Source organism: Dendrobates tinctorius, unplaced genomic scaffold (assembly GCF_039654945.1).
Source record: "Dendrobates tinctorius isolate UK_male_01 unplaced genomic scaffold, ASM3965494v1 ptg000135l, whole genome shotgun sequence".
NCBI lineage: Eukaryota > Metazoa > Chordata > Amphibia > Anura > Dendrobatidae > Dendrobates > Dendrobates tinctorius.
This window is the reverse complement of record NW_027361803.1, coordinates 7,115,403-7,138,947: the sequence shown is the minus strand read 5'-3', so window position 1 is coordinate 7,138,947 and position 23,545 is coordinate 7,115,403. Positions and strand designations below refer to the sequence as shown.

The following is a 23,545-nucleotide window of genomic DNA, read 5'->3' as shown; positions in this document are numbered from 1 at the left end:
TAACCAATCTTGGGGGCTGTGTTTTCTGATTGGTTGCTGTAGGAGACTCCGCCTCCTTTTTCAATATTTTCTTCCTGACCAGCAGAGGGCGCTTGTCCCGATCGCCTCATCCCTTCACCGTGACGTCACTTCCGCTGTCAGCCCCAGTTCCTCCCCCTTTGAACAAGTTCGTGCCACATCCTCTGGTGACGTCAGCGGGAGCCGCCATCTTGGCCGAATACCGAGGAGGAGGAGGAGAAGCGGTTTCTTCCTTCCTGGCAGCAGCAGAACCGGAGACGGCAGCACCGGGGGGAGGAGGAGAGTGCTCGCGGCCTGATGAGCGCAGCCTGGGCCTGCAGATAGCCCTCCCCCAGTGCAGCACGTGACCTCACATTACACCCCCCCTCCCCCACCTCAGACATGACGTCCGTCACCCAGCGCAACTCCGGCCTGGTGCAGCGCCGCACCGAGGCCTCCCGCAGCGACCGGGAGAGGGCGGCCGAGGGCCAGACAGAGGAGCGGGAGGAGCAGGAGGACGAGGAGCGGGCCGGGGACAAGGAGGCCAGGCTCACCCTGATGGAGGAGGTGCTGCTGCTGGGGCTCAAGGACCGGGAGGTGAGTGAGGCCGCGACGTATCGTGACGTCATATCGTGACAGCTCCTCTCCACAGGTGACCCCGGTTATATATAGTATTGACTTATTCTACTGCCTACTCTAGCCTGTATAGGTCACGTGACACCCCCCCCCCCATTCTGCGCTGTTTACATGGGGCTGCTGGATTCCACAATGTGCAGGGGGTTCTTAGAAACAACCATTGTGCTAAGAGGAGGTGATGAGGACGCTTCTCCCACCTCTGCCTGCAGCCAGTCACCGAGCTCCATGCTGCTGCCGCCGAGGGCAGTGATTGTCTGCAGCGGTCACCATTTTGGACATTGACTATAGGGGTCTTCTTATATCTCTGGGACCTGGAGCCGCTTTGCCGTCAGTGGTAACATTTGGCCCCAATTAAGGGGCTTGGGTAACCCCCTAAACGCTGGTCACCCCCACAGACCGGTGCGTAGGGAAGCGAGCGCCTAGAAAATCAGAACTGAAGTTTAGACGTCGGAATAAAATGTTGACCTTTGTTTTTTTTGCATGACAACGAGGGGCTTCAGCGCATCGTTACACCCCCTGAGTCTGCGGACTGAGCACTTTATCCTATTCTGATGACGGCGTGCTCAGTGTCACCGCGGAGGGTCCGCAGATGAGAGCGTATACCGAGCGCGGTGTCACCAGGATAGGACACTGCTCAGTATGTAAATTAATGGCGCCTAACTGTACTCTGAGCTCTCGGCCATGCCAAAGGGGCTTTGAAGACCCCTCAATGTTACAGCAAAAAAAAATCATACAAGGACTCCTCCAGTGTATGAGATCTGTGAGCACGTATAGCTGTGGCCCATGGGAGATGAGGGGGAAGGTGCGCTGTGGCCCATGGGAGATGAGGGGGAAGGTGCGCTGTGGCCCATGGGAGATGAGGGGGAAGGTGCGCTGTGGCCCATGGGAGATGAGGGGGAAGGTGCGCTGTGGCCCATGGGAGATGAGGGGGAAGGTGCGCTGTGGCCCATGGGAGATGAGGGGGAAGGTGCGCTGTGGCCCATGGGAGATGAGGGGGAAGGTGCGCTGTGGCCCATGGGAGATGAGGGGGAAGGTGCGCTGTGGCCGGTCTGTCAGGGAGATATCATCCAGACGTAGCTAGGAAGGACGTTGGCTGATGTAACCGTATGGACGCGTTTAGCACAGCTGTCCGCGCTGCACGTACCTCACGAGTGTTATGTGATCCTCCCCTGGTGAGTGCTGGGCGACTGATTCAGCTCTGCTACATGCATCTTTTGTGCGCGGCGTGTGGCTCTCTTGCCGTCTTCTGCTCTTCTATCACCGGCACTTCCAGGACTGATAATGAGCAAACAATAAACATTGCTTTGTCATTTCTGTGGCTTCGGGGTATGGAGATGGTGGATCCTGATGGTAATATTCAGCTTATTACGGCTATAAATATAATTTCTCAGGTCTCCTGGACGGACGCTGTGCTTCTGCTGGTTATTATGGGGTCGGGGCGTGTGGCTCTGTGCCAGTGGGGATCATCCATTGTCCTGGCACAGTTTTTTGTGAATCAGGTGTTGTATCTTTTTTGTAATGTAAGGAAACACACAGGTCTGTATATTGGGGAATTGCCCTTGAAGCAGTTGCCTTTACTATTTTGATGTGTGAAGTGCTCGTGTTGGAGTCAGGATGTCCGATTCCCTGCCCCCCCCCGATGGCAGATATAGGCCCGCGGATAGCCATTATGGGGGGTTGTATATGTCCTCTATAGTTAGGCCGTAGTAGTGTACAGGATTTACTGTACTGTCATTTATCCCACAGGGACGGGCATTGCTGAGACTTGTAGTTGGCAGCAGCTTCAGTCCCACAGATAGCTCTAGACAAGGCTCTACACATGCAGAGAGAGAATCTATAAAATAGTATAAATCCTCAGTGAGTTGGGATCCTGCTTGTACAGGAACATCACAGTAGATTTTCCAGCAGGGGGTAAAAAACCACAGCACAAATAGGAAACAAGTATGTTCTGACTTGTGCATGTGCGGAAGATTCTCACGGTACAGTAGAAAGAAATTGAGATTTACCCGCTATATAAAGCGACCAGCGGTGCAAATTCTCAATCATCAGCGTGTCGGACTGTGATTTGATTTTACTCTTTGCAGTGCAAATCGGCGGCACAAAGAAAACCCCATAAAACAGCAAAACTCTGTGCACATCTTATCACTGGCGACATTCTGCAGTGTATCGGCCCTGTGAGGACTAATGGGGCATGTTTGGTAAGTGGCTACAAGCACAGAGTTGCTGGGAGAGGCAGAAGCAGAACGCAATACCTACCCTGCTAAATTATCCCCTATGGCAATAGTAATCAGCATACAAGAGGCCTTCACAAACCCGTGTCCCAGGGGCGTTCACGCTGCGCTTTTATCGTGAACGAGGAAAATTGTGTTGTTTAAACAAGCTGTCGATAAATGATTAAAACACTTGCTAGTCGGGTGAAAAAATCTTTTGGGCTGCAAATAAGATTATCCTTCTCAACAGCACATCGTCCTGTGTAAAGAGGACTTGAGCGGCCGAGAACCATAGCAGCATCCTTGGCAATGGAGAAGAGTTTTTTGATAATGGGTAAATTGCAAACCTATTCATGAACTTGAGACAACTCCTCTGACCACTGCCTGACATATGACATTGTGTTATCGAATCGCAGATGCTTTGGTTTGTTTTCGTTCTGCAAATTTCTCTGCACGTGGGATTATTTTTCCGTTTTTCAGTACATTAAATGGTAAAATGAATACAATAGATACCCTTAAGTACATACATTTATAAAAACCTCACCCTATAATGTAGAAATTAAATTTAACTTTTAATAAATACTCTTAAAAAGCAAAAATTAATTTCTAAACATACAGTTGTGCTCAAAAGTTTACATACACCGGCAGAATTTTTTCTTTCTTGGCCTTTTTTCAGAGAATATGAATAACACCAAAACTTTTTCTCCACTCATGGTCAGTGGTTGGGTGAAGCCATTTATTGTCAGACTACTGTGTTTTCTCTTTTTACATCATAATGACAACCCAAAACATCCAAATGACCCTGATCAAAAGTTTACATACCCTGGTGATTTTGGCCTGATAACATGCAGAGACGTCGATACAAATGGGTTTGAATGGCTACTAAAGGTAACATCCTCACCTGTGACAAATGCCAGGAAAATTGTTTGGGATGCAAAGAAAAACCCACAAATGACATCAAAAGAAATACAGGACTCTCTTAACCCCTTAGTGACAGAGCCAGTTTGCAGCTTAATGCCCGGGCCAATTTTTACAATCCTGACCACTCTCCCTTTATGAGGTTATAACTCTGGAATGCTTTAATGGATCCCGCTGATTCTGAGACTTTTTTTTCATGACATATTGTACTTCATGTTAGTGGTAAAATTTCTTCGATAAGTCTTGTTTATTTATGAAAAAAACGGAAATATGGCGAAAATTTTGCAATTTTAAAACTTTAAATTTTTATGCCCTTAAATCACAGAGATGTGTCACACAAATTTCTTAATAAATAACATTTCCCACATGTCTACTTTACATCAGCACAATTTTGGAAGCAAAATTTTTTTTTTTGTTAGGAAGTTATAAGGGTTAAAGGTTGACCAGCGATTTCTCATTTTTACAACTAAATTTACAAAACCATTTTTTTTAGGGACCACATCATATTTAAAGTCGTTTTGAGGGGTGTACATGACAGAAAATACCCAAAAGTGGCACCATTGTAAAAACTAGACCCCTCAAGGTGCTCAAAAGCACATTCAAGAAGTTTATTAACCCTTTAAGTGCTTCACAGGAACTAAAGCAATGTGGAAGGAAAAAATTAACATTTAACTTTTTTTTTCAAAAAATTTACTTCAGAACAAATTTTTTTTATTTTCACAAGTGTTAAAAGAGAGAATCAACCACAAAATTTGTTGTACAATTTCTCCTGAATACGCCGATACCCCATATGTGGGGGTAAACCACTTTTTCAGCACACGGCAGAGCTCGCAAGGGATGGAGCGCCGTTTGACTTTTTCAACGCAGAATTGGCTGGAATTGAGATCGGATGCCATGTTGCGTTCGGAGAGCCCTTAATGTGCCTAAACAGTGGAAAATTCCAACAAGTGACCCCATTTTGGAAACCTTCAAGTGCTTCACAGAAGTTTATAACGTAGAGCAGTGAAAATAAGAAATCCATTTTTTTTCCACAAAAATGATCTTTTCGCCCCCAAATTATTTTTACAAGGGTAACAGGAGAAATCATACCCCCACAGTTGTTGTGCGATTTGTCCTGAGTACGCCGATACCCCATATGTGGGGGGAACCACTGTTTGAGCGCATGGGAGAGCTCGGAAGGGAAGGAGTGCCATTTTGGAATGCAGACTTTGATGGAATGGTCTGCAGGCATCATGTTGCGTTTGCAGAGCCCCTGATGGGCCTAAACAGTGGAAACCCCCCACAAGTGACCCCATTTTGCAAATTAGACCCCCTAAGGAACTTATCTAGATGTGTGGTGAGCACTTTGAACCCCCAAGCGCTTCACAGAAGTTTATAAATGCAGAGCCGTGAAAAAGTATTTTTTATTTCCACAAAAGTGATTTTTTTTTTTAGACCCCCAAAGTTGGTAAATAGTGGAAACCCCTCAATTCTTGCTCCAGCCCTATCCCCAACACACCCCTAACCATAATCCCTAACCCTAATCCCAATTCTAACCCTAATCCTAGTTCGCCCTAACCCGAGCCCAACCCTAGCCCTAACCCTAATGGAAAGCTGAAAAAAAAATATATTTTCTTAATTTCATTATGTTTGCCTATATAAGGGGGTGATAAACAGGGGGGGGTTATGTACTATTTTTTTTTTTTTTATTTTGATCACTATGATCGTTTATCATAGTGATCAAAATAATGGAATCTTCCAGCCGGAGCCGACAGATTCCTGGCGGGCGCACTGCGCATGCGCCCGCCATTTTCAAGATGGCGGCGCCCATCAGAGGACGCCGGCGGGACGTGGGACCACCGGGAGGTGACGGAGGACCACGGAGAGGTACGGGGGGGGGGGGGATCGGGGACCCTATTTCTCTCTCCTCTGATGTGCGATCACATCAGAGGAAAGAGAAATTTAATGCATAATTTCGCAGGGTTTTTTTTTGCGGTCGCCGTTATAGGGTTAATAACGGCGATCGCAAAAGCAGGGTCGGTAAAAATCGACCGATTCATGTTCTCTGGGGTCTCGGCTACCCCTGGCAGCTGAGACCCCAGAGAAAATCCGACACTGGGGGGCGCTATGTACTTTCTCCAGCGCCGTGAATTAACGGCGCTGTGGTTTTAGTACACTCAATTACCGCCGTTAAAAGGCGTATCGGCGGTCGTTAAGGGCTTAAAGCTAGCGGCTGATTCAAGATGCACAATAAGGAGGCACTTGAAGAAAAATGGGCTGTTATGGTTCTTTTCAATCTGATTTTGGGACTGATGCAGGACCCATGTCACCCCAACACCCTCTGATGATAAAACGTAGTTTATTCTTCTGGTCTTTAACGAGGGGCGACTATGCTGATTACACTGTTCTACATATTTCCCAAAGTCGTCAGTTTCAGTGATGAAATGAGCCATTTCTTAATGATTTTCACCTCCTGAATTCAAATCTGACAAAATGTTTAGTTGTCTCTTGTTTCTCTCTGTTTTCCTTTTACTGCTACATATAATTAATGCACATAAGATTCAGTACTTTGAAACATTATTATTTTTGGAAATATAAAGATGCAGACTATTTTGTTATACCAATTTTCTGATATTTATTTAAAGGAAACATGGTAACAATTCCAATAAGTAAAAAGTATAAGGAAAGGTTGCAGGATTTGGGAATGTTTAGCTTGCTAAAAAGACTGAGAGGAGACTTAATTTCTGTCTACAAATATCTCAAGGGCTGTCACATTGTAGAAGGATCATCTTTATTCTCATTTGCACAAGGAAAGACTAGAAGCAATGAGATGAAACTGAACGGGAGAAGACACAGATTAGGTATTAGAAAAAACTTTTTGACAGTGAGGGTGATCAATGAGTGCAACAGGCTGCCACGAGAGGTGGTGAGTTCTCCTTCAATGGAAGTATTCAAACAGAGGCTGGACAGACATCTGTCTGGGATGATTTAGCGAATCCTGCTTTGAGCAGGAGGTTGGACCAGATGACCCAGGAGGTCCCTTCCAACTCTACGATTCTATGATTCTATGACTATTGTGAATTATAAAGTTACTGAAATTGCTCTACAACATTTGGTCCTCATTCAGTGACCACTCTTTTTTTTTTTTGCTTGTCTCTCACACTCTTGCATCTGATCATCTCTTACCATTGTCCAGCAGTAATCTGCAAGCATTGATGGATTCCATTGTTCTTGATACCTTTTTTCCATAGCTGCAACATTTTGGTGCAATCTTTCACTGCGCTCGTCACTCCTCCACAGTTTGGTAGATACGGGTCTAGATGCGAATCTGACAAATGAATCTTTAGGACATGTTGCAACCAAGACCTCTGTATGTTTTGAGATTTTCCGCGAACTCTATAGTTATTTGCACTTGAGTTTCCCCCAAAATACCACTAATGTTACCCATGCTGCCTTTTCACTGCTCTGAAACAGAGGAACTCCTCATCTTGAAGAAGCTTCCATTAAATAGTTGATGTTGTTGTATTCCGCAATATTGCCCTCCATGAAGAAGTATTGGACAAGATCGTCATCACAGTTACAGAGCAAACATCGGCCTCATCCACTTCTGGAGCCTAAGAGCTCAGCCTTACTCCTGGCCAGGTCCAAATCTATAACACGATGGTTCACTTCACTTTGTGTTATAAGTTCTGGATAACCTGAGGTTGCGGACAGAAAGTCTGGGTCATGAGAGGAAGATACTTTGACACCAAGCTCTCTTCTTCCTCCTCACTTTACTCAACTGGAAATGTTTTTGGTGCTTTTGGAACCAGCAGTTCTTCTGTATGTGGTACTGGGCATATTGCAGATGGAAGGTTTGTATGCTGTAAAGTCTACTTCTTCCTTGAAACTCCTTACCTACCGGGGCCCTTGGATTTCGTCACCGGTCCCCATGCTGGATGTCCGGTCACCATGGTGTCCTTTACACGTTGTTATATGTCTGCAGGCCTCTCGATCTCCCGCTGGGCCATCGGCGCTCTGATTTACATGTACAGTATCCGCATCATCTTACACCCGTTTATGGGCTGCTTGTGCCGCCGTTCGACACTAGAATTCTCTGGTTTAGCTCTTTGTACATGAAGACATGCTGTTTACGCCATTAATCCTTGCAGGCCACCAGGAAGAAGTTTTGCTTCCAGAGTTTAATGAAATCTGTCAGACTGGGTGGTCTTTATAACGGACGCTACCCTATAAAAGATCAGGCAGGTTATACGGGAGCCGTGACGGTTATGCTGGGCATGAGGGAAGGAGTTGATCCTGCATAGCGGCCATCTGTTGTGGCTTATTGGGGGCCCCTGCTATAAAGCCCATACAGCTCAGTAAACCATCCTCAGCATTGGAATAAGGTTTTATTCACTCGCTCGGCTTCAGCTTTGCAGCCTTGAATATTTCCTCAGGAAGTAAGACTAGACAACACGGCCAGATAAGGGAAATGACATCTGCAGGAAGAATCCAGCTATTGTACAGCGATCTACCGGTCGCCTAGCAACCTGCACCGGTGACCATGCTGCGTGTCATTACACCGCTGTATGCTTTACTATGGGCACCTTGTAGTACGCCACGGGCACTGCCGCTTCTGGATCTCGCTAGAGAAAATGCTCTCCTCTGCTTTATTCCCCAGAGTCACATGTACAACTGGTTTTGCTGGAAACAGTCAGTAAGTATGTCAGCAGACCCTCTCCTGGCCACTCAGCTGAACTCCTGTAATGTATTAGATTACAGAACAAGACCTGATGTTTAATGGTCCTCCTGGTTAAAGCTGCCGATTTTGTCGGCATTGACCACTTCTCTAATGCGTATGGGGGTTGTCCTGATGGGAATGAAGGAGGATGACGGTGAATATTAACCCCTTAATGACCTCAGCTCTTTTCTTTTTTCTTTTTTTTTTGTTTTACGTTTTCGTTTTTCACTCCCCTTCTTCCCAGAGCCATAACTTTTTTTATTTATTTATTTTTTTGTCAATATGGCCAAGTGAGGGCTTATTTTTTGGGGGGCGAGTTGTACCTTTGAAAGACCCCATTGGTTTTACCGTGTCGTGTACTCGAATACGGGAAAAAATTCCAAGTGCGGTGAAATCGCAAAACAAAGTGTAATCTCACATGTTTTTTGATTAACTTTTTTTTCTAGGTACACTAAATGCTAAAACTGACCTGCCATTATGATTCTCCAGGTCATTATGAGTTCATAGACATCAAACATGTCTAGGTTCTCTTTTATGTAAGTGGTGAAAAATAATTCCAAACTTTATTAAAAAAAAAAAAAAAATATTAAATTGCCCCATTTTCCGAGACCCATAGCGTCTCCATTTTTTTGTAATCTCGGGTCGAGTGATGGCTTAATTTTTGCACACCGAGCTGATGTTTTTAAGGATACTATTTGTGTAGATACAATCTTTTGATCGCCTGTTATTGCATTTTAACCCCTTCATGACCCAGCCTATTTTGACCTTAATGACCGGGCCAATTTTTGCAATTCTGACCAGTGTCCCTTTATGAGGTAATAACTCAGGAACGCTTCAACGCATCCTAGCGATTCTGAGATTGTGTTTCGTGACATATTGGGCTTCATGATAGCTGTAAATTTAGGTCGATATTTTTTGCGTTTATTTGTGAAAAAATCGGAAATTTGACGAAAATTTTGCAATTTTCAAATTTTGAATTTTTATTCTGTTAAACCAGAGAGTTATGTGACACAAAATTAATAAATAACATTTCCCACATGTCTACTTTACATCAGCACAATTTTGGAAACAATTTTTTTTTTTTTTTTTGTTAGGAAGTTATAAGGGTTAAAAGTTCACCAGCGATTTCTCATTTTTACAACAAAATTTACCAAACCATTTCTTTTAGGGACCACCTCACATCTGAAGTCAGTTTGAGGGGCCTATATGGCTGAAAATACCCAAAAGTGACACCATTCTAAAAACTGCACCCCTCAAGCTACTCAAAGCTACATTCAAGAAGATTATTAACCCTTCAGGTGTTTCACAGCAGCAGAAGGAACATGGAAGGAGAAAATGAACATTTAACTTTTTAGTCACAAAAATGATCTTTTAGCAACAATTTTTTTTTATTTTCCCAAGGGTAAAAGGAGAAAGTGGACCCCAAAAGTTGTTGTCCAATTTGTCCTGAGTAAACTGAAACCCCATATGTGGGTGGGGGGGGGGAAACCACTGTTTGGGCGCACGTAAGGGAAGGAGCGCCATTTGACTTTTTGAATGGAAAATTAGCTCCAATCGTTAGCGGACACCATGTCGTGTTTGGAGAGCCCCTGTGTGCCTAAACTTTGGAGCTCCCCCACAAATGACCCCATTTTGGAAACTAGACCCCCTAAGGAACTTAACTAGATGCATAGTGAGCATTTTGAACTCCCAGGTGCTTCACAAATTGATTCATAAAAATGAAAGTACTTTTTTATTCACAAATTTTCTTTTCGCCTCAATTTTTTCATTTTCACATGGGCAGCAGTATAAAATGTATCCTAAAATTTGTTGGGCAATTTCTCCTGAGTACACTGATACCTCATATGTGGTCATAAACCACTGTTTGGGCGCACGGCAGGGCTCGGAAGGGAAGGAGCGCCATTTGACTTTTTGAATGGAAAATTAGCTCCAATCGTTAGCGGACACCATGTCGCGTTTGAAGAGCCCCTGTGCGCCTAAACATTGGAGCTCCCCCACAAGTGACACTATTTTGGAAACTAGATCCCCCCCCTCCCCCCCAAGGAACTTTTCTAGATATGCGGTGAGCACTCTGAACCCCCAAGGGCTTCATAAAAGTTTATAACGCAGAGCCGTGAAAATAAAAATATTTTTTTTTTCCTCAAAATGATTTTTTTAGTCCACAATTTTTTATTTTCACAAGGGTAACAGGAGGAATTAGATCCCCAAAGTTGTTGTGCAATTTTTCCTGAGTACGCTGATACCCCATATGTTGGTGTAAACCACTGTTTGGGCACATGTCAGGGCTTGAAAGGGAGGGAGTACTGTTTGACTTTGAACGCAAAATTGGCTGAAATCAATGGTGGCGCCATGTCGTGTTTGGAAGACACCCTGATGTGCCTAAACAGTGCAAACCCCTCTTTTCTAACAACCCTAACCCTAATGGGAAAATAAAAATATATTTTCTTTATTTCATTTTCCCTATCTATGGGGGTGCTAAAGGGGGGGGGATTATTTACTTTTTTTTATTTTGATCACTGTGATAGGGTTTATCACAGTGATCAAAATGTACCTGGAATGAATGAATGAATCTGCCGGCCGGCAGATTTGGTGGGCGCACTGCGCATGCGCCCGCCATTTTGGAAGATGGCGGCGCCCGTGGAGGATGAAGCAGGGACACCTGGACTCAGGATGTACCCGGGAGGGGGGGATCGGAAGGCAGGGGGAGCCAATACTGACAACGGCGGCAGATCGGCCCCGTCGGTTGGGGGGGGGGGGGGGTCAGATCGTGGTCTCCAGCCATGGCCGGTGATATTGCAGCATCGGTCATGGCTGGATTGTAATATTTCACCAAATTTCATTGGTGAAATATTACAAACACTCTGGCTGTTTAGAAATTTAGGAAGGGGAAAGGGAAATTTGTGCTCACCAAAATAGTCCTGTAAGCCGGTCGTGCCTAGGGATCAAATGGCTGACCACCATGTGTTGCAAACATGAAGAGAAAAGGAAGATCCGGCACTGGAGACTTGATAAAATCCACGAAAAGTTTTATTCACATAATTTCATGATAAAACCATAAAGGGGAAAACAGACCCCCACGCCTGACGCGTTTCGAACCTTACACCAGGTTCTTCCTCAGAGACAGGTCTCTGAGGAAGAACCTGGTGTAAGGTTCGAAACGCGTCAGGCGTGGGGGTCTGTTTTCCCCTTTATGGTTTTATCATGAAATTATGTGAATAAAACTTTTCGTGGATTTTATCAAGTCTCCAGTGCCGGATCTTCCTTTTCTCTTCACTCTGGCTGTTTGGCTTTCAACAGCCAATCAGAGTGATCGTAGCCACGGGGGGGGGGGGGGGGGTGCAAAGACTGGTGACCTTTCAGTGACCCCGGTCACCCGACCTGCAGGAGCGCGATCTCCCCATGATGCCACATTGGCGTCACGGGTCGGATTGGCACCGACTGTTGTGATGTCTTCGTGGCGTCAAAGGTTGGGAAGGGGTTAATGCAATGTCGCAGTGATAAAAAAAAAAATGTAATTTGTACGCTTTGAATTTTACCGCTACGCCATTTAGCGATCAGGTTAATCCTTTTTTTATATTGATAGATCGGGTGATACTGAATGCAGCGACACCATATGTGATTTTTTTATTTTTTTTATTTTTTTTGAATGGTGCGAAAGAGGGGTTATTTAAACTTTTATATTTTTTATTCATAATTTAAAATATATTTATTTTTTTAAATTTTGGCATGGTTCAATAGCCTCCATGGGGGAGGCTAGAACCTGCGTCAACTCGATCGCCTCTGCTTCATATAGGGGATGCTTAGATTGCCTCTATGTAGCAGAATTACAGCATTGCTATGAGCGCCGTCCACTGGGTGGCGCTCATAGCAATCAGGCATCAACAACCATAGAGGTCTCAAAGAGACCTCTGGTTGTTATGCGAACACCTCGCTGACCCCCGATCACGTGACAGGGGTCAGCAATGCGCATATTTCCGACCCGGCAGCCGGAAGCGCTTGTTAAATGCCGCTGTCAGTGTTAATAGGCACGGGCAGGTCACGATTCCACCTGCGCCTATTGCGGGCACATGCCAGCTGTTCAATACAGCTGACATGTCCCGGCTTTGATGTGGGCTCACCGCCGAAGCCCTCGTCAAAGCAGGGGTACTGCCCTTGGGTGTACTATTGTGACCAAAGTCAGAAAGGGGTTAAATGTGGGCATAGCGATGTTCCCACGAGATCTGTACTCCAGCGTGCTTCTGAATGTGGGGGGGCATTTCAGATGTGCGTCAAATGCTTGACCGGAAATTGCGGGGGCATGGCTTTATTTGGTCACCACCCTGTACCAATCTGCAGGTCAACAGAGCGCACAGTGTAGATCTTGAGTTAGCAAGAGATGCTCTAAGATTTCAGCTCTGAAGCCTGCAGAATTGTGATGTACTAGGCTCTCTGGGTGGTTTTCTCCATCAGTGGTGCCCCCAGGGTCTCGGGGACAGAGATCTTCTACTCATTGGTTTCTGCCCCTGTCCTGAGTGACTGAGCCTTATACCCCCGTCTGCCGGCCGTACGCTGTGATCGCTGACATGACCCCGATCTCTGATTACCACAGAGCAGCGATTATCACTGAGTCTTATTGTGCTTTCTCTCGCAGGGCTACACCTCCTTCTGGAACGACTGCATATCGGCGGGTCTACGAGGGTGCATGCTGATTGAGCTGGCGTTCAGAGGGCGCATCACCCTGGAAGTCGGTGGAATGAGGCGTAAAAGTCTCCTAGCAAGAAAGGTACGAGTGATGGAGTTGACGAGAATTGTCAGCCTTTGCGTCTTCTAGCTCGTGAAACGAAAACGTGCCACCACACCCATCAGTGATTGTGATGGCGGAGAACACGTAGGATTATCGGGAGCTACAGAAACAAGCTGCAGTTTACTCACTGTGGCCGGGTCCAGCACTGAGTCTCTACCGCTGCTTACAGTTTCCGTCATGGCAACACTGCCGCAGCCAATCGGCAGCTCCAAGCGGCGCGTTCAGTCTTTACGGGCTGAGCTCACTGATTGGCAGTGGAGCTAAGACATCACCCAATGCCAGACACTGGGAGCAGCGTCAGAGACTCTGCGCCGGACCTGGGGATGGTGTGCAAAGCACATATTTGTCATAAACTGGTAGCGTCTATTCTGCAAAATCAACGCATTAAAACCGTAATGCCTTACTCATGTTTAGTTGGTTTTTACTGAATATACATTACCTTATTTTTTTAGTCTCTTAAAATAAAAGTTTAGTTTCATGTCCATTCACTGAGTTTGGTATAAACCTTTTTATATTCATTACTCACTTTCAAATATGACCGTGCACCTGGCTGAGGTGTAAGATCGCTGCATTATATTTCTAGATATCTTAAAGGGCCCCATCCACACTCCTCATCCATTTTCCTGGTTCGGTGAGAGTGGGATGGCTAATTATATGCAAGGGAAAACCGGTGCAGGGCTGAAGTGTAATTTGTGATATTTTCCCACGGGATCCTCCTAGTAGAGTAATAATGCCGCCATATTTCCATACATACGTTCACCAGCCTAGACACACCAAACATGGTTCACCAGCCTAGACACCCCAAACATGGTTCACCAGCCTAGACACACCAAACATGGTTCACCAGCCTAGACACCCCAAACATGGTTCACCAGCCTAGACACACCAAACATGGTTCACCAGCCTAGACACCCCAAACATGGTTCACCAGCCTAGACACCCCAAACATGGTTCACCAGCCTAGACACCCCAAACATGGTTCACCAGCCTAGACACCCCAAACATGGTTCACCAGCCTAGACACCCCAAACATGGTTCACCAGCCTAGACACCCCAAACATGGTTCACCAGCCTAGACACCCCAAACATGGTTCACCAGCCTAGACACCCCAAACATGGTTCACCAGCCTAGACACCCCAAACATGGTTCACCAGCCTAGACACCCCAAACATGGTTCACCAGCCTAGACACCCCAAACATGGTTCACCAGCCTAGACACCCCAAACATGGTTCACCAGCCTAGACACCCCAAACATGGTTCACCAGCCTAGACACCCCAAACATGGTTCACCAGCCTAGACACCCCAAACATGGTTCACCAGCCTAGACACCCCAAACATGGTTCACCAGCCTAGACACCCCAAACATGGTTCACCAGCCTAGACACCCCAAACATGGTTCACCAGCCTAGACACCCCAAACATGGTTCACCAGCCTAGACACCCCAAACATGGTTCACCAGCCTAGACACCCCAAACATGGTTCACCAGCCTAGACACCCCAAACATGGTTCACCAGCCTAGACACCCCAAACATGGTTCACCAGCCTAGACACCCCAAACATGGTTCACCAGCCTAGACACCCCAAACATGGTTCACCAGCCTAGACACCCCAAACATGGTTCACCAGCCTAGACACCCCAAACATGGTTCACCAGCCTAGACACCCCAAACATGGTTCACCAGCCTAGACACCCCAAACATGGTTCACCAGCCTAGACACCCCAAACATGGTTCACCAGCCTAGACACCCCAAACATGGTTCACCAGCCTAGACACCCCAAACATGGTTCACCAGCCTAGACACCCCAAACATGGTTCACCAGCCTAGACACCCCAAACATGGTTCACCAGCCTAGACACCCCAAACATGGTTCACCAGCCTAGACACCCCAAACATGGTTCACCAGCCTAGACACCCCAAACATGGTTCACCAGCCTAGACACCCCAAACATGGTTCACCAGCCTAGACACCCCAAACATGGTTCACCAGCCTAGACACCCCAAACATGGTTCACCAGCCTAGACACCCCAAACATGGTTCACCAGCCTAGACACCCCAAACATGGTTCACCAGCCTAGACACCCCAAACATGGTTCACCAGCCTAGACACCCCAAACATGGTTCACCAGCCTAGACACCCCAAACATGGTTCACCAGCCTAGACACCCCAAACATGGCTGATATGTCCATGGTTCGGGTTGTTACAATTCCGTCTTGGCACTTGAAACCACGGAAGCGATTGTCTCCCGACGGATCATCTGACGGTGACCCAATCGGAGCTTACACCGCCGGATAGTGATAGGGACAGAGTCTGCCGACAAGGGATGTGGCAGCACCCAGTTGTCAGATCATTCATTTCTAGGAGCACAAAGCTGACTTCTAAGAAAAGTTTCTCCAGAATTGGGAAGTCTTATGTACTAGGACAGATGTGTCAGGAGCGAGGACAGGACCCTTTAAACTGATATTAACATAATTGAAAGTTCTGTTTGGGAGATTTCCTTGCGTATGATACTTATATCTTTTGCACTGGCATTAAGTGTTGGCTGATGTGCGGTGAAAGTGATAAAATCTGGATGGACGCCTCTGTACCCTGACTGTATGGACGGTGCCATCACGGCCGGGGTCAGTGACTTGTAAGGACACGTCTGCTGCAGTTTCCATCGGTTTTGTAACCTCCATGTCCACATGAATGTCATCTGTCAGAGCTGAAATGGGACAGAATCAGAACATGAAACCCAGGAGTGACCGGAGCCGGCAGCTCTTTATCTGTGTTCCGGATTTGCTGTTAAAATGTTCGATGCACCGATCGCTATTCCGCCATCTCGTATAAACACTTGATGTCGTTTGCTCGTTCTGAGTTACGATCGGATCGGTCATTAATGATTTATCTGCTTCTGTGAATGAACCCAGACACTCAGAACTGCTGGAGCAATGGGACTGGTGACAGGGATAAGTGTTAGGACTGAGCGCGGGGGAAAAGAACGGAGCGTACGCCAGTGAGGTGGTGGAAGGAGCGCTTCGCTTGTAGGGCAAAGTATTAGATTTGGTTTTGTATAATTTTACCCCCTATTGGCCCAAGCTGACAGCAGATATGTGCTCCGGCTGCTAAATGTGAAGGGGCGACCATTTCTCACCGGACACCTTCTGGTCATTGCAATCCCCCCAACTCCTCACACAGCTGTTCGGCCTAATCAGGCCGCTCGCTGATTCCCGACTTGCTGTCCTGGGTGAGGGGACAAAAATCTAAATCGATCTTCTCATTCAGTCCTGCGTAAAGAGTACATTCTGTCCACCTCTCCCACATGGCTGTTTCTATGACTTGTGATGGCTTCTGTCTCTGACCTTTCAGTATTTCTATCTTGCAGGTTATCTGTAAATCTGATGCCCCCACAGGAGATGTTATGCTCGACGAAGCCTTAAAGCACATAAAAGAAACCCCGACCCCTGAGACGGTGCAGAGCTGGATTGAACTTCTTAGCGGTAAGATTCTTTGTCATAAGCGACGTTGTCCTTTGATGCTGTATGGACAAGTTTATCGCCTACAGACTCCCGGCTGGCACCGCTGCTGTAAAGGAGGGGGATAAGTGAGATAAAAAGTGGTTAAAGGGAATCTGTCACCCATTTTTAGTGATATCATGTAAAGATATCACCCAATTGTGCGTCCCATAAGGATTCTATTGGGGCTTTTGATTCCCCCTGATCCCACACCTTTGATGCATAAATACCTTTTTTATCTTGGTTGAGATGTATGTAAATCACCGCGGTCCAGTCCGATGGGCGGGGCTTATGCGCCTTCTCCTTCCACCTCGGCTTGCTGAACGTAATCTTCATCTGTGAATATCACAGATAACGTTTTCCGCGCCTGCACAGTATGCTTTGCCCCACCGTGGGCGAAGCATATAATCGGTACTATGCATGCGCTGGTATTTTTCAGCGCGGTCTATGCCCCGGAAGTGTGTCCTGCATGTGTAGATTTCCGGGGCATAGACCGAGCTGGATAATACCGGCGCATGCGCAGTAGCGATTATATGCTTCGGCCACAGTTGGAAATCAGCGTTATCTGTGCTATTCACAAATGAAGATTACGTTCAGAAAGCCGAGGAGGGGGAGGAAAGAAAACGAATAAGTCCCGCCCATCGGACCGCAGCGATTTGCATACTTCTCCACCAAGATATAAAAGGTATTTATGCATCAAAGGTGCGGGGTCAGGGGGAATCAAAAGTCCTAATAGAATCCTTATGGGACGCACAATTGGGTGATATCTTTACATGATATCGCTATATATGGGTGACAGATTCCCTTTAAGATATTTCGAAATTACTAATCCATTCCCGAAGGCTCCAGCCGTGGCCAGATATCAGCGGCCCAGCAGCTCCAGTTTAACATCAGACTTTGTGCTCTGTGTGGGAATGTGATGGCGGAGCTGTCTGCCATGGTTAGTCCATTTCCTGAGCCAGCCCACTCTTCATTTATGGCTGCAGCAGACAGAGGGCTGAGTGCAACATACAAACTCCTTCTGCACATCACTAAAAGTTTGAGGGAGAAAATGTTCTGTCTGTCTCAAACCATTACAGAAGTGGGGCTGTCGGGACGGAGCGGGGAGTGTCAAGATATAAACTGCATTGGTGAAGGGAACCTGCCACATCGTACATGCACTCCAATCTGTGGATCTGCATGCTAAAGAGGAGGAGATGCTGAGCAGAATATCTTCGAAAGATTCAGCATAACTTGTATTTTATTCATTGTAATACCTGATGTTTGTGTGCATAAGTCCAGTGGTTGGTGCTACTAGTGATTGGCAGTTATCTCAGCATGTACACAATGGAGAACTGTCAATCATTGAATAGGCCCGCTCACTGAGCTACATGATATGGTCCTGTGATCTCAGCAATGATAAGGTCCTGTGATCTCAGCAGCCTCCACAATAATGGTATGGTCCTGTGAACTCAGCACCCTCCACATCAATGATATGGTCCTGTGATCTCAGCAGCCTCAGTAATGATGATATGGTCCTGTGGTCTCAGCAGCCTCAGTAATAATGAAATGGTCCTGTGATCTCAGTAATGATGATATGGTCCTGTGATCTCAGCATCCTCAGTAATGATGGTATGGTCCTGTGATCTCAGCATCCTCAGTAATGATGGTATGGTCCTGTGATCTCAGCCGCCTCAGTAATAATGAAATGGTCCTATGATCTCAGCATCCTCAGTAATGATGGTATGGTCCTGTGATCTCAGCATCCTCAGTAATGATTGTATGGTCCTGTGATCTCAGCCGCTTCAGTAATGATGATAGGTCCTTTGATCTCAGCATCCGCAGTAATGATGGTATGGTCCTGTGATCTCAGCATCCTCAGTAATGATGGTATGGTCCTGTGATCTCAGCATCCTCAGTAATGATGGTATGGTCCTGTGATCTCAGCATCCTCAGTAATGATGGTATGGTCCTGTGATCTCAGCATCCTCAGTAATGATGGTATGGTCCTGTGATCTCAGCATCCTCAGTAATGATGGTATGGTCCTGTGATCTCAGCATCCTCAGTAATGATGGTATGGTCCTGTGATCTCAGCAACCTCAGTAATGATGGTATGGTCCTGTGATCTCAGCATCCTCAGTAATGATGGTATGGTTCTGTGATCTCAGCATCCTCAGTAATGATGGTATGGTTCTGTGATCTCAGCATCCTCAGTAATGATGGTATGGTCCTGTGATCTCAGCATCCTCAGTAATGATGGTATGGTCCTGTGATCTCAGCATCCTCCGTAATGATGGTATGGTCCTGTGATCTCAGCAGCCTCAGTAATGATGGTATGGTCCTGTGATCTCAGTAGCCTCAGTAATGATTGTATGGTCCTGTGATCTCAGCCGCCTCAGTAATGATGATAGGAATGATGGTATGGTCCTGTGATCTCAGCATCCTCAGTAATGATGGTATGGTCCTGTGATCTCAGCATCCTCCGTAATGATGGTATGGTCCTGTGATCTCAGTATCCTCAGTAATGATTGTATGGTCCTGTGATCTCAGCCGCCTCAGTAATGATGATAGGAATGATGGTATGGTCCTGTGATCTCAGCATCCTCAGTAATGATGGTATAGTCCTGTGATCTCAGTAATGATGGTATGGTCCTGTGATCTTAGTGGCCTTAGCAGTGATGAAGTTTGGCAGTTTCTCCCTTGCTCTCATGTCTGTGGGAAGTTTAATGTGTCACCGGCCACAGCCTCGCAGCACAGACTTGTGGTGCACCTCCTAAAATTATAAAGGACACCCATCTCACCCCAGTGCATATTGTGGCCTGGTAATCAGAGCGAACGCTGTGACTGGCCTAGTAGTCCTACATTTCTGTACTATATAGATAAACTTGAATGCTGACTGTCTTATATTTGACCTTTCTTGTACTTTTCAGGCGAAACCTGGAACCCCTTGAAGCTCCATTTTCAGTTACGAAACGTCCGCGAACGTTTGGCCAAGAATCTGGTGGAGAAAGGCGTCCTGACAACTGAGAAACAAAACTTTCTGCTATTTGACATGACCACGCACCCGCTCACCAACAACAACATCAAGCAGCGTCTCATCAAGAGAGTGCAAGAAGCCGTTCTGGACAAGTGGGTGAAGGATCCTCACCGCATGGACAAGCGTTTGCTGGCCCTCATCTACCTAGCCCATTCCTCAGACGTCATTGAGAACGCCTTTGCCCCACTCCTAGACGACCAGTATGACTTGGCCATGAAGAGAGTCCGACAGCTCCTCGATCTAGAGCCTGAAGTCGAGGCCATAAAGCCCAATGCTAGCGAAATCCTATGGGCCGTCGTGGCCACCTTTACAAAGTAAGAACAGGAAACCAGTGGACGGGAGTGTTCATCCAGTCGTCTCTGCTCGACGTCTTCAGTCATTTTGCTTTTGACTCTCCTCAAAAGGACGTTGACACGTTTCTGTCCAGAGAGTACTTATTGCCATATTGGCATTCCAGTTCTCCTTACGTTTCTGCACCTCTCAGATGTGGTTCTGTTCTGCTCCGCTGGGATATGGATGGAAGCACGCAGGGTTTTGGGGACTTATTTTATTTCTTTCACCCCTCAACTCCCATCATGGAGGTTTACCATGCTGTTGAAACGCGTTTCACAAAAAGGCCTTTGAGTCCCTAAGCCTTGATCACTCTCTCCCATTTCTACATCGGTTACTTCACAATAAAAAAAGTAAAAATTATTTTTTTCATCTTTTTTAATCCCTTCCTTCTTTTTAAGCTGCTGATTAACACTTGCTCTTCCCCTCCACTCCTCAATGATGTTAGTAGAATCCTAGAATAAAGTAGATTTATTTTAATTATTTTGCATAGAAGAGTCTCATGGGTTCTTTGTTGTTTTGTTTTTTTTTTTTTTTTTTTTTTTTTGGAAGCCATTTTTTGGGGATGGGGGGGGTGGGGGAGGACATTCCATGAAATAGTGTAAATAGTTCCAGTTGTATAGTAAATCATGTACAAAAAAAAGCATCCCTTTTAAGTATTTTGGATGTACACCCCATGTCCGGCCCGATCTCTTGCACATTTTAGGCTCCGATCTGCGGGTTTGCCATCATAAGCATACATGGAAATGTGAACTACAGTTGCTGTGCTACATGTGTCCATGTGTCATTTTTATTAATACTGGCATGTACCGGTGGCGCCATTGTCCTGTTACATAAACTTTTTTTTTTTTTTTTTTGTGACCATTTTTATTATTTTTGGTGCATTTGTTTTGTATTTAATGTCCTCGGTCTCTCCTACACCATCGCATCCTGTCGTTTTATAATGTTGCATGCCCGTGTTCACAACTACAGGAGCTTCTCACCCGGAAGTAAAAAAAAAAAAAAAAAAACTTCTGAAAACTAATTTTTTTTTTTTTTTTTTTTTTTTTATTTCTAGAAGTAATTGCGTGTATGTACAGCTCTGCGGCTTTAGCACATTAATGTTTGAGCTCCGTGTTGCCTGTCACATTTCTTCCGTAGTTTGGCTCTGTACATAGACTATGTTGATGCTACGTCACCCCCTTCCCTGACCTGCGTCTGTGGGATCTGTACATGTAGTCGCAGGAGCAGCGAGTGATGATGGCTGCCAGTATCGGATTCCCTCTGTATACTAGCTTTTTATTAAACAGTAAATAAACTATGATCTTTAAAGTGCCTGAAACTGCTGATTTCTGTGTGTTTTCTTAAGGCGGACTGTGCTGCCCCCCCGCCTGCTGACAACTACTTAAAGGGATTTTCCACTATTAAAGGATTTTTCCATTTGAACTAAAGTCCCTTGTCTGTACTGGGCCTCCCTGAGGAGCGCCGCTTCTTTACATTCAGCATTTTGGGTTCTACTTCTGTATCTGAAGAATGGAGACCTACTGCTCCCTATTTGGTGATCCATAGAGGAGGATGGGAGGTGGCCATGTGTGAAGGAGGTATTGCAAAAACTAAATGGAGACACACCATTATTATTGCAAGGGATTTAATTAATATATGTGTGTACAGTGTGTGTATATATGTATGTATATATGTGTGTGTGTGTATGTGTGTGTGTATATATATATACAGTGCCTACAAGTAGTATTCAACCCCCTGCAGATTTAGCAGGTTTGATAAGATGCAAATAAGTTAGAGCCTTCAAACTTCACACAAGAGCAGGATTTATTAACAGATGCATAAATCTTACAAACCAAAAAGTTATGTTGCTCAGTTAAATTTTAATAAATTTTAAACATAAAAGTGTGGGTCAATTATTATTCAACCCCTAGGTTTAATATTTTGTGGAATAACCCTTGTTTGCAATTACAGCTAATAATCGTCTTTTATAAGACCTGATCAGGCCGGCACAGGTCTCTGGAGTTATCTTGGCCCACTCCTCCATGCAGATCTTCTCCAAGTTATCTAGGTTCTTTGGGTGTCTCATGTGGACTGTAATCTTGAGCTCCTTCCACAAGTTTTCAATTGGGTTAAGGTCAGGAGACTGACTAGGCCACTCCAACACCTTGATTTTTTGCCTCTTGAACCAGGCCTTGGTTTTCTTGGCTGTGTGCTTTGGGTCATTGTCTTGTTGGAAGATGAAATGACGACCCATCTTAAGATCCTTGATGGAGGAGCGGAGGTTCTTGGCCAAAATCTCCAGGTAGGCCGTGCTATCCATCTTCCCATGGATGCGGACCAGATGGCCAGGCCCCTTGGCTGAGAAACAGCCCCACAGCATGATGCTGCCACCACCATGCTTGACTGTAGGGATGGTATTCTTGGGGTCGTATGCAGTGCCATCCAGTCTCCAAACGTCATGTGTGTGGTTGGCACCAAAGATCTCGATCTTGGTCTCATCAGACCAGAGAACCTTGAACCAGTCTGTCTCAGAGTCCTCCAAGTGATCATGAGCAAACTGTAGACGAGCCTTGGCATGACGCTTTGAAAGTAAAGGTAGCTTACGGGCTCGTCTGGAACGGAGACCATTGCGGTGGAGTACGTTACTTATGGTATTGACTGAAACCAATGTCCCCACTGCCATGAGATCTTCCCGGAGCTCCTTCCTTGTTGTCCTTGGGTTAGCCTTGACTCTTCGGACAAGCCTGGCCTCGGCACGGGAGGAAACTTTCAAAGGCGGTCCAGGCCGTGGAAGGCTAACAGTAGTTCCATAAGCCTTCCACTTCCAGATGATGCTCCCAACAGTGGAGACAGGTAGGCCCAACTCCTTGGAAAGGGTTTTGTACCCCTTGCCAGCCTTGTGACCCTCCACGATCTTGTCTCTGATGGCCTTGGAATGCTCCTTTATCTTTCCCATGTTGACCATGTATGAGTGCTGTTCACAAGTTTGGGGAGGGTCTTAAATAGTCAGAAAAGGCTGGAAAAAGAGATAATTAATCCAAACATGTGAAGCTCATTGTTCTTTGTGCCTGAAATACTTCTTAATACTTTAGGGGAACCAAACAGAATTCTGGTGGTTTGAGGGGTTGAATAATAAATGACCCTCTGAATAAACTTTTCACAATTTAAAAAAAAATGAAACAAAGAAATAACATTCTTTTTTGCTGCAGTGCATTTCACACTTCCAGGCTGATCTACAGTCCAAATGTCACAATGCCAAGTTAATTCCGAATGTGTAAACCTGCTAAATCTGCAGGGGTTTGAATACTACTTGTAGGCACTGTATGTGTGTATATATATATATATATATATATATATATATATATATATATATATATTATACACACAGTTTCCTTTTGTCTAAGGCAGTTGTTGAAGTGCTGCAGAATCTTGATATACTATAAGTAAAGATGATTGTTATTAATGGCTATCT

At 45.7% G+C, this 23,545-nt stretch overlaps 1 protein-coding gene across 1 annotated transcript; it reads left to right on the top strand.

Moving 5' to 3' along the window:
- The first annotated feature begins 181 nt into the window (after nucleotides 1-181).
- On the top strand, nucleotides 182-21,412 carry GOLPH3 (golgi phosphoprotein 3). The gene is made up of 4 exons (XM_073543886.1): nucleotides 182-594; nucleotides 13,091-13,222; nucleotides 16,615-16,729; nucleotides 19,655-21,412. The coding sequence occupies exons 1-4, from the start codon at nucleotides 400-402 to the stop codon at nucleotides 20,077-20,079; spliced, it is 867 nt and encodes a 288-aa protein (XP_073399987.1). The 5' UTR covers nucleotides 182-399; the 3' UTR covers nucleotides 20,080-21,412.
- Nucleotides 21,413-23,545: the final 2,133 nt, after the last annotated feature.